This window comes from Rhinolophus sinicus, linkage group LG02 (genome assembly GCF_036562045.2).
Source record: "Rhinolophus sinicus isolate RSC01 linkage group LG02, ASM3656204v1, whole genome shotgun sequence".
In the NCBI taxonomy this organism is placed as follows: domain Eukaryota; kingdom Metazoa; phylum Chordata; class Mammalia; order Chiroptera; family Rhinolophidae; genus Rhinolophus; species Rhinolophus sinicus.
In genome coordinates, this window is record NC_133752.1 from 87742308 (window position 1) to 87754594 (window position 12287).

Sequence of the window (12287 nt, forward strand, 5' to 3'; positions counted from 1 at the left end):
ACCTAATTCATTTAAAATTAGGCTTCAAGTATATCAGTGCTTAATGCTTAAGTGTTACTGGGGGACTTCCTACAGACATTGATCTGACTACCAGGCAGAGCCTGTGACTTTCTACCTCTGAAGACGCCCTTTCTGGTAGCAATCTAGTTTGTTTTTTGTTTTTTTAAATTTACTTCCTGAGGAGATAGAAATTCCTGTGTAAGATCAGCAGAGTAATAATAAATACGTTTTAATTAATGTCCAGCATTGACTCCTCTTCATAAACACAGGAGGACAAACACAGGCACGAAATAGGCACGTTCAATTAAAGTAATTTATTGTATTCTTCCAGAACGGACATCAGGAGCATCTTGGGGGTTGGTAACACAACACAATGTTATACACCATTTTCACAACTAGCCTTGCGTTGAATCTTTTTAAAGAACATAGTAATTTTTTAAAAATCTAAATATTTACATATTAATAAAACATATATACAGAAGATTGAGACATTATTCATAGATATGGAATATTCTTTTTTTTGTTTTTGCTAAGAAAGCCTATAAAAAGGATTTCTGAATAAAGTCTGAACAGTAGTCACAGTAAGTAAACACAAATACAATTTTAATTTACAAAATATGATTTCACTCTTGCACTTTTATGATATGTATTTCCAACTGGGGGATCCATTGCACATACGTGTGAGTTGAACAACCCCCACCCCCACTAAAGTGGTGAAAACTTCAAGTTGTTGCCCAGTCTTGGAAGGAAGTACTTTGAAGATTCGTGGTGTATATTTAACAGAGGCCACAGTTGTAAGGTGAATGTTTCTACCTTTATTAGCGACATAGTCATCTTATTTTAATAGAGTTGAAAGGTCACTAATTAATCTTTTCAATTCCCTTGAGAAATGTTTCCTGCTGAGAGGCAGCAGACAAGTTTTAAAACATATGCTGCAGAAAAACAAAAGCCCTGGTTCACAGCACTTCAAATATTTGATGAGCAGAGGAAGTGGTTTCAGAGGAGGGGTTACTCGCTGGCCTCAAATGTAAAAGGCTAACTAAGGGAGTGATGGAAACAATTGCGCTAAACCTTCCTGCTAGCTTCAAAAAGGAGACAAACACACTCACATACGAGTATACGAGATGTAGCTGTCTAGCAGTTGGATGGAACCAGCTTTGTCACCTAACAGGGATGCCTCCTGTAATCTTCAGTTGATGAGCTGGCCTCCAGTGGAAAACTGATTCATCGCAGAGCTCCCCTCCGAGCTCAGGCTTAGCTGTTCAGTGTGATATGGCACAAGTACCTTGGACAGGGGAGAAAGGCATTTAGGTGCTAGGCCCGCCCGGGCCCATCCTGATGGATTACCTCGTCCTGGGCAACCTCACTCCTCACCCCTCAGCTGCCACACCTGCAAAATGAGGGGGTGGGACTAAGGGACAGCTACAACAACTCTGGGTTCTAACACTGTATGACTTGATGAAGTAAGTGCTAGGGAAATGCGTTAAACAGCAGCACAGCTTTTCTTCTTTTCTACTCCCTGGGGTTTGCTGTTTCTAGTTCAAATGTCTTTCAAGCCAAATTTTGGCCTTTGGGTCAAGTGCCAAAGATTCAAGGTAATTTGCTTTATGCAATAAATGAGGTATAAATGCGATGTTTCTAAATAAAATGCCATTTTAAATTTACCAACTTATTGGAGAAATGTTTCTGTAAAACAAATACCCACATGGCATGATATATCTTTAAAATGAATCCAGATTTTAATTCATCGGTTTTATATAAAGTGGAGTGTAAAGTGTACAAGAACAAAGTAAAATACATAATATTAATTAAATACATTTGTGGCTGGTTGCCACACAATGCCGAAACACTGAACCACTCACTCAGTTAAAACCATCTGTTAAAATAGTTGTTAGGTATCCTGTAGATAACAGGTTACTTGGAGTTTCCCATCTTTTTTTTTTTTTTTTTTTCAGTTTCTCACCTTTTTATGAGCTTTTTGTTACTGTGTGGACACAACCTACGTGAAAGGTTTTTTTCTCCTAAGAGATCATATATGTATTGCACCTATTCAGTTACAAATAGTTATTTTTTGGGGGGGGATTAATGTCACAAATTATTTTATCTAATAACTCAGAATTATCCTGTCTCCCAAAACATCTTTTTCATCCTTTAAGCTGATGAAGGGCCAACTAGCTTGGCGTTCACAACTCCTCCCTCACTATTAGTAAGAGCCAGTCTCCTTTACGTTGTGTCTAAACAATTTAAGTTAAAACAAATATGCTTCAAAACTCCAAATATTCACATTGAGGTTATATTTTTTTAAAAAAAGAAAAAGGGAAGAGAGAGCTGCTTCTTTTTAATGGGCAATGAACCAATTGGATCAGATGTTGGACTTAAAGGGTGAGAAATCAACTATAAAAATGATTGTAAAAAATCTTATACCAAATTAGAGGCTTGATTATCACAGAATACAAAGATAGTATATGAAAACGATGCAAACAGGATGGGTGAACCTCACAGAACACTCACACTTTGCAGTGACCTGAAATGCTAACGCGGGTCTTTGAGGAAATTTCACACGGAAGAGGTACATATGCTAATGAACAGTGTCACTAAATGGAAGTCTAGGCAGTGAAATCTGGCTCTGTGTCTTCCGTGTTTTCTCTCCTGGTGTCAAATATATTACCTATAATAGAGACAAGAAAATGAAGGGGAACCACTTCTCTAAAGGAGAGTTGCACACTTTTTTATGACATGGCTAGAGGTAGATATTTTGGGTAAATGAAGAACATTGTTGGTGAGGTGTCCGTGTTTAATACTTAAATCACTAATGTTTAGCCAAGGCTTTAGTTGTGGTAAATGAGCAATTTCAGCTATTAGACATTTGTAATGTTATTTTTACAAGAAAGCCCATGAATGTATGCTATTATTAGAGTATGTCCATATGTTATCCAATAGAAAATGACTAGATAAAAATATGATTTACCTGTAAAACTGAAAATCATGCAACTATTAAGATAATGTGTATGAAAATTTGTAATAAAATGGAAAATGCTTGTTAGGTTAAAAAACAAAACTCAGGAAACAGAATTTTATGTATTTGATCTCCACTGTGTAAATCAAATAAATATAGAGAAAAGTCTGGGGAAAAGACACCCAATAATGGTAGTCTCTGGGTGGTAAAATTAATTTAAATTTTCCTTATATTTTAGTTTCTTAATTTTTAAGAAGTATATAAAAAATGCTAATTTATGACAAAAACTGCTAAGCCCAGATGAGCTCTGCAGTACTCTATTTCAAATTCAGAAGCCTCCTTATTAAATTTTAGAAAGCACCGTTACGATTTTATTTTCTCTATACTCTTTTCTTATCCCACCACAGATTGTTCCCAAATCCTGGGTGGCTTTTTGTGGTTATCAGAGCACTCTCTCCACACCTGCACTGCAGTGTGTCATGGCCTCTGCCTCTCACACTGGTCTGGGGACTCGCTGAGGGCGGGCATTTGTTCACCAGGACCTAACACAGTGCGGATATCTGGGAGCTGCTAAAAAATGTTCACTGACAAGGTTGAGGAAAAATAAATTAAAATAGGTTTTTCACCATAAAATCTGTATCCATTTTTGTTAAAACTAGACATATACAATGCCTGATCAAAAAATACGGTTAATGTTTAAATTTAAAAAAAAAAATTACAGTAAAAGACACATTGCCCTTGAATCTCCTTCAAAATACTCCCCCTCACTTTGAATACACTTATCCCATTGTTCTTGCCACTTTCCAAGGCAGTTCTGGAAGTCCTCTTTCATGAGTGTCTTTAGTTGTGCTGTCATGGCTGCCTTGATATCCTGAATCGATTCAAAACGTTTACCTTTCATGGTCATTTTGACTTTGGGGAAGAGCCAGAAGTCTCACAGTGCCAGATCCGGTGAAGAAGGTGGATGAGGACACACTGTAATGTTTTTATTTGACAGAAGTTGCCATACCAGAAGTGATATGTGACACGGAGCCTTTCGTTGTGATCAAAACATACGGTGAATGCTGCTGCCAAGTGTCATCCAACAGAAAGGCGGGTATTTTCAATAATGGGAAGTGGCCTGTCGAGCCTTAGTAACAGTGTGTGACAAGTTTCAACTTGTCCGGTGCAGTCGGTCGGGTGTGAGCTACGGTTGAGAGAAGGTGTGTTTTAAAGTGTGCTGTACTTCATCCTCCATCATGACAACGCTCCGTGTCACACATCACTTCTGGTATATGGCAATTTCTGTCAAAGAAAACATTATGGTGTGTCATCATCCACCTTATTCAATGGATCTGGCACCATGCTACTTCTGGTTTTTCCCCAAAGTCAAAATGATTCGAGACATCGAGGCAGCCACAACAACGCAACTAAAGACACGAAAGAGGACTTCCAGAACTGCCTCAGAAAGTGGCAAGAATGATGGGATATATGTGTTCGAAGAGAGGGGAAGAATTTTAAGGAAGACTAATAGCAAGGTGTCTTTTACTATAATAAATTTTGTTTTTATTTAAACATTCACCGTTTTGTCTGATCGCACTTCATAGAAATTTGCATAAATGTAATGGATTGAAACAAATGTAATTTGACTGCCCTGACCTGGTTGATTCTGGTTCACAGAAACACTAAGGATTTATATCTTTCCCCACCCTCCTCAATACACGCAAATTTGGAAGGAAAAAAAGACTTTGCAAAGCTAATAAAGGCATTGGAAAGTCTTTTAAAAGGATCAACTGTTGCCAGCTCAGACAAACACGATAAGTGAGTCTCAAATCCCAGAATGAAGCTCCTTGTGCAAGAAAGGTGGGATTCACCTCTCGGACAGTCTCCTTGGGGTGCACATGAGGAAGGAGGGATTAGTAGTCGCCTTGTATTCAGAGAAGCCACCAAACTGGGGTGTCACTTCCGTGGCAATCAAGAGACAGGCTAGTCTAATCAGGGTTATTTCAGTAGTGCAAAATGTGGGCACTAATCTGTGACTTCTTTTCCCCTTTTCTAAATGATGAACTATATTATTTTTCATGTTGTTTAGGAATTTGATCAAATATCTATCAATAGTCTAGTGAAAAGACCTGCAGGGGTTCTTACTCCTTTTCTTTGTCATGACCTCACAGGCTTGGGCAAGATTTGAGAAAGAATTCCAGGAGTTTTAAGCCTCAGTGGATTTCAGGGGGACTTACTATGGACATTCTAATTGTGGAGACTGGGAGACACTGAAATGGAATCCTACAGGGATTAGTGCATCCATCAAAACTCTTAGGATCTTTAAGAAACATGCAGAGAAAAGCTGGCTTTGGCTTTGGTATGAGAAAGCTATGCGATGTACTGGCTGGAAGTCGAGAGGCCTGCGCTCTGGCCAGGCACCAACCAGCTGTGAGACCTTGAGAAAGTCATTTAGTGTTTCTGGGCCTCAGGCTTTTTTACCTGTAAAATAAAAGGACTGGATAAAAAGAAGGAATGGGACTAGATGATCTCTAACATTCCTTCTACCTCAGATTCCTTGAAACTCTTTTCAGTTCCGTGAGGTGGTTTTACCACCCCCGTGTTCAATGTTCTCATCTGAAACATCTCTTTGCCTTCATCTTCAGACAGGAAAATGCAAAGGGGAACAAACCGTAATAATTTCTCAAGTAATGATTTTTAAAAGCCCACTGTGTCAGATGACAGCGAAGACCGGCAGTGCAATTGCCCTGGGGCAACGGGAAAGAGGGGAGGAAACCTGGAAAGCCCGACCAGAGCAGCGTGGTATTCCCCCAAAGGGCCTCCCGAAGTGCACAAGTTCATTACTTGTTGTAGCTCATGCTTCCACTGGGAGTGGGCCAGGGGTGATAAGAACATGGCTAATATGAGTGGTCCTGATATTAGGATGACAGAATGGGAAGGAACAATAGAGATCATGCATTTCAATTCTCTTGATTCATAAGTGTGGAAACATTGGCAAACAAGAAGAGAACCCCCTTTTACATAATGACTGTATACAGTAAGAACTTGATATAAGCAGGCCCTTTTTGCACTGTGCAGCTCATTTCATTTATCCTTCGATCTGTTGCTTGGTTACTCAGTGACAGAAAGCACTTTATCATTTACATGGTTGAGCTTTCTCGTTGCTCTGAAGTTCAGTAACATACGTCTGTCCTGCACCTGTGTTCACTGCGTGGGGTGCTGTCACAGAGTACATGCCATCAGTGAACACATGAGCTAGGAGAGTGCCTACACAGACTAGCTACTCCATTCATGTTTGCTGAACTGCATTTAAAATTTACCAGCCCAAATCTAGAGAAAACACTGAGTTGAGCTTTTTTACTTGAGGGTTTTGGGGGCGCATCTGGCTTTTGTGGGCAGATAATTTTCAGGTATTCTCTTCAGGTATTGACTGGGGGCAGTCAATAAAGAGTCCTGAGGCGAATGGAGGGATTCAATTGCTGGCCACATGGCTCACTGATCAGACACCTGTCCCTCAGGCTCTCAGGTGTGAACCCAGGCAGAGGCAGGAGGCCAGGGTCAGAAGTGTCACTTGAGAGTCAAATATGTGAATTCAGAGTCTCTCTGGCTTAATATTGTGGCAGATGCTTCACTGAAATGCTGCATTCGGCCAATCTGATTAGAACATTAGCAATGTGCCCCCCATGCTAGATGGCTTGGCTTCCTGAGTCACTCAGTTAAAACAGTCCTCCCTGGGTACCCAGTCTGTGAAAAGCAATGACTGCCTCTCAAAGCCCTTTCCGGGAAAGGTGGGAAAGGACAGACTGGACATGAATTTTATCATAAAATTGGTGATCCCCGTTCTAAAGAGAAATGTCATTTCCTCTGAAAATATTTTTTAATGTCCTAAGGTTTTCTGAGGCACAATATTGCGACACTAAGTACTTAGGACTTGTTGTTCTGAAGTTTTGAAGAATATGAAACAAGAGTGGGAGAAAAATGTAGCTTTTCACAATGTGAAAAATACCTCTGACGACAGGGCACTGAGGATCTTTGATTACTAGAGTCTAAGTCTGTCACAGAAGCCATTTTGCTCAAGCATCTGTATCTCTTATGTTAAAAACATTTTCAGTGCAAATATTTCCATGTGCTGTATTTTCCAGTGGGTGATGAAAATGTAAATGTGTTTTTACCTGTTGGTGGTAGAGAAATGCCGTCCAGTCTTTCATCACCGTCAGCTACCTCTGCTGGTTACAAACATAAAACACAAATCTCATTAATTTCAGGGAACATATCCATTTTACTGACTGCAGTCATACAGTTTAAAAACTCCAGTACACATGATAGTTTTCACCTTTCTTTTCCCTTTTCAGCTGCAGTCGGTTCACATTACACGTTTTAGTACTAATATTTTAAAATATTTTTTAATATGATATAAAGTTTCCTGTAGTAAAAATTATTTACCGTATGAACCTTATTCTATCCATCATTGATTATTTCAGTTCATTTTCTCTTATTTACATAGGCTTAAATATCCACCCAGAATTTGGGATGAGTGGTTTAAGTATCATGGATGGCACAGAGGTCAGTGAATTGCTATGGTAGAATTTTGCTTGTCGTCCCCAGAACCATTCCTGTGGGGCAGGCTTAGGAAATCTTGAGAAAGAATCTTTCTTTGGAAGTGACTGGAAATCCAGATTCTAGAGCTGCCAGTCTAAGTTGTCTTCAATTAAATCATAAAGAAAATCAGAAGGAATAAGCGTTCCTTCAGAAGATTCGTCATGTCTATCTTTAAAATGCAAGCAAACTTTTGTTCATCTCTGATCTGTTTCAGTCTCCTTAAAAGTCTCCCAAAAGATAGATCCTTCAGTCACAGAAAACCTTCCACTAAATACATAAAAAGAAGGTGCCCATATGTCTCCTGAGAACTGATGGGCTTGTCACTCTCCCCTGCACGCTGTGGACGGTCAGACATTTCATTACTGCAATTTGGATAATTTTGGCGGTGCTCCTACGTCCCAGGGCTAGTGGCCCCGTGGGAAGTTTCCTGCCCTTCCCGTAGCCACCTTCTGGTCTCTGCACGTGTGCAGCAAAGGCCAGTCAAATGAGGGCTTCCATTTGCATCACAATGGATTGCTAAGTTGGTGGGAAGCAAACTAACAGGGTGCTCTTGTTTTTATTGCTACTGCTTTAAACACAATCAGGGCTCAAAGGTTTCCACTCTAGTCCACACTCTTACATCTTGTCCTCCGATTGCTACACTGACATCAGTGAAAGACACACTGTCTGCTGACCTGCTCAACCCACCACAAAGAGAAAACACTGAGAAAAGACAGAATTGTCATGACCAATTTTGGTTGGAGAAGCGGAGGAACCACTAAAAATGATATTGTAGATGAATGTTTAATAACAAAAACATTCAAGCCAAACAATAAGAAAAATGGTAAGAACCAAATTTTGTAAATAGGCTTATAGATGGAATACAGGACATACTAAAATGTTAACAGTGTTTCTCTCTGGATGAAAGGTTTATAGGTATTTCAAATTTTGTTCTTCGGTTTTTTTAAATTACTCTATATATTTAAAAAATAACAAACATATTTAGAAGACATTATTTTCTTTCAATTGGTTTGAGTAAATTTAAATAGGTAGATGAACTACATGGTATTTCTTTTCATTGTATAGGATTTAAAAAATTCCTCACTAATAATAATAATAGCAATGCTAGCCACTACCATTTACTAAATGCTTACTGTTTACTGAGCATTTTACATGCACTGTGTCATCTAACCCTTAGAAAACCCCATAAGGTAGGTCTGTTTGTTATTATGCCCATTTTAACAAATGAGGAAACTGAGAAATAGAGAGGTTAAGAAATGTACCTAAGGCAATAGAGCCAGTAAGTGACACTGCCAAGAATTTGAATCAGGTTAGTGTCTGGGCTCTTAATCTCTTTGCTATTAATAGTCCAAACATCTATCACATGTATCATTATGAGCTAATTTTTAAACCTCCAAGTTCTAGTTCATTTTATACTTCAGTAACTTTCTCCACTTTACATGTATAATTGCTTTTCATTTAGTTATACCAAAAATTGATTCTGGGCCTAAGTTGTTCTTCCCTTTGTAATTCAGTTATCCTGGCTTAAAAAACAGGCTATGCAATTATGTGCTTTAGTGAGAACAGAACATATACAACCAAAAAAAAAAAAAAAAAAAATATATATATATATATACACACACATATAATAATAAATATACATATGTATGTAAATAAATATATATACATATATACATATGTATATGCTAGCTAAATACAACAGGGCTCCGTGTCAGGGATGAAGAACATGACTGGGTTACTTAAATTTAATTGTAACATCTGCCTGTAACAATAAGCTCACAGTCTTTCTTCCGTGGTGACAGTGAAGTTGTGGAATTTGGGAAAGATTGAGCAAGTCCAATAAAAATTTAATAGCAATGACAGCTTTACTCTGAGAGCTAACGCACACACAAAATTGCGATTTCAGCTCTGAGGAAATAATCTAATGAAAATGATAAAAATCCAGACCAGGAAAGGACTCATTCCAGTTACAGAAAAAAAAATTATTACACGTGATGAGAGCCTCAGATGAATTTCTATTTGGATTCACATAACAGCCTTTCAGAGCTGCGTGGGGCTCTTCCTTGTTCTAGAGGCAGCATGGGCTTTCTTAACCCGTGAGTTGATTAGCTTGCCCAGGTGGAGTCTGTACCTAATTCCAGGAATTGAGACAAACATGATAAATAAGGCCGGAGTTGTGGAATGTCTGTGAGACACTGTACTATCTATCATTTAGACTGAAAATAATCAAGACCAAAAGCAGGAGAGCAAGAGGTATTGAGAGGCTTCTCAGTTCTTATCAGCACAACAATGGAAATGCAAGTGGCTCTAGTTTCCATTTGTTGGGGTCCCACTTTTGTGGCCCTTGAGGAGAATGAAGTGTAAGAGGAGAGGACAAAATTGGGAGACAAAACCTGTTAGTAGGTCACTGCTGATGTGCTGTCATCCTGGTCTGGTTTGAACTATATGTCGGTGTTGGTTTGGTCCTGTAGGAACCTTCCTCTTTCTCAGATGCTAAAAGAATCCGCTAGCGAGGCAGAGAAGTGCCAAGGTGCCAACCCCCAAAATGGAGGCAGATAACCTAAACCCAGTGGTCAAAGAGAAAATGGACAAAATCAAGTACGGTGATAGCTATGGAACAGGGCAGACAATGTCCTGAGCGTGTGAGAGGCTCCCAGCAGGAGGGAAGGGGTGGGGAACAGTGTGGCTTGGGTCCCATTCTGTAGAGACAGGCACGCGTGTGTGCAAATGAGCAGGTGTCATGTGAATGACCAGTACAAATACTGAGAGGGTTGAGGAATGTGTTTGCTGGCCAGTCTGTTTGCGGGAGAGGCAGGAATGTGCAGGAAAGTCCCCATTGTGTGCATGTGTGTTTTCTGGGGGGGAACGAGAATGGGAATAGAGACCAGAACTCATAAAAATTGGTCTCAGCATCTGAAATAGAAAAAAAAAAAAGGGTGCATTCATGTATAAAATACATTGTATGGGGAATCAAAATTTAAACCGAACTTCCTATTTCCGTCACGTGGCCCGTTGCCAGGAAAGCTCTTGCTGTGTCCCTGAGAGGGGCCTGCTCTGCAGTACGCTCAGTAGATACTCAACAGTCTTCTCCCACTTTTTGCCTTGCGTCTTTAAAGGTTACTCTTCAAACTTCAACTTTTCATGTCCTTTTGGGACTCGTAACCATCTCTGCAGCTCGAGGCACGTGTTCTATTAACACAAAGTCCTCTCCTCCTTTCTCTGGGTTGTGTCTGCAGCGCCTAAGTTAGTAACATCAGCATTCTGGGCTCATCGTGCTTTCCCCTCACGTGGCAAGGAACTCCGGTATTTCTCACATTTTCCAATTACGTCCACACCCTCCCTCCCCCTCTCCCCCCCCCACTGTGGAGAAGGAAGGGACTGGGCCAGCGTCTATGGATTCTGAGTGGAGGAATTTGCTAGCCTACCTCAGGCTAGAAGCTGGTGGCACAGTTGGGACCAGTGTGTGGAGAACCAAAGGGTGGCTGTGTGGCTGGTTCTTGGGCTACACTGGCCCTTTGCCTTTCCTTTGGGCTGAGTATTAAACGTAGGTCTCCTCACTCTGACAAATTCTGGATCTCTCTCAAACCTGAATATTTATCATCTTTTTCTTGGGGGTGGTGGCAGGGGGGAGGTGGGGTCAACAGTTTGCCCCTGCAAATCAATAGGCAAATGGCAGTTCTTACATATCCAAACAGGCAGATTGGCAAGGTAGGATTTAGGCAACACGAGACCAACTTAATACTAGCAAGGAGACTACGTGGGCTTCCGGGCTCAATAAGCAGATGCTTGCTGTGTAAACCAATTGGGCAATTGTGTTTGATAACACCTGTCATTCAACTGTAAAATACAATGTTTTTTCCACCCCAACCCTTTCTTGGAGACTGAAATCTAAAGGGGCTGAAGTAATAAAAAAGGGCCTTTGTGAGGTAACTTAGGGCTTGAGGCAGGAGATGTTTAGCACAAGAAGGGGCTAAGAGACCCCACTGGGAGGAGTGAGTCTTCCTCGGTTCACATACCCTGTGTGAGGTCAGGCGCCTTGATACAAGACTCTGAACCTCCCCAGGAGGAAGGGAGAAGAGAGGAAACTGGGAAGGGGACTAAGAAGATGGGCCCGGGACAGAGAAGGAAACAAGAAAAAGGGCTTTAGGAGGAGAAAGGACAGGCACTGTGGGACAGCCACGTGAGCTGCCACATGCGTCCCGGGAGCCCTGAGGACCTCGTTCTCTGAGGACAGAGCTCAGGGACATTGTTGCCCCATGGTCCTGGGATCAGTATTTGAACCTCAAGGAACAAATGGATGGCATATTCTCTGGGATCTCACATGACCTAGATGAGCTAAACAATAAGACCTCTTAGTTGTGGACTATTGTCCCTGCTTTTCCTTTGATTGATTCGTTGGTTCCTTCGTTGTTTCCATGCTGTGCCACACATTGCTCTAGACACTTGGGATAGAAACATGACTCAGATGCAGTCTCTGCTCCTGAGGATCTCATGGTCAGTGGAGCAAATAGGTGGGTGACTATTCCAGTGGCAGAAGCCATCAATGAGGGCTCCGGGAGAAAGGAACTTTGGAGACGCTGTGACAGGAGGAAGCATTGTTTTCCAGGCAGAGAGAAAGCATGAGTGCGAGAACCCAGCATACTGCAGAATGGGGAGGGTCTGGGGTGGCCCGAGGAGGCACGAGGCCCATGGCCAGAGGTGAGGCTGGCAAGGGGGTGCGGCTCCCAGCAGAGGCCCTTGCTTGCCCTGC

At 41.0% G+C, this 12287-nt stretch overlaps 1 protein-coding gene across 16 annotated transcripts in view; it reads right to left on the minus strand.

The window, feature by feature from the left end:
* Positions 1-299: 299 nt before the first annotated feature.
* Positions 300-12287, minus strand: part of BEND7 (BEN domain containing 7) — an 81786-nt gene continuing 69798 nt past the window's right edge. For 3 of the 16 annotated variants that reach the window (XM_074324775.1, XM_074324771.1, XM_074324761.1), the window contains 2 exons: positions 7111-7164; positions 5427-6157 (listed from right to left, as the gene is read on the minus strand). In XM_074324775.1, the coding sequence (XP_074180876.1) occupies positions 6075-6157; positions 7111-7164 (137 nt within the window). In that variant the 3' untranslated portion in view covers positions 5427-6074. The other 13 variants (XM_074324772.1, XM_074324763.1, XM_074324773.1 and 10 more) reach the window with 9 other exon arrangements.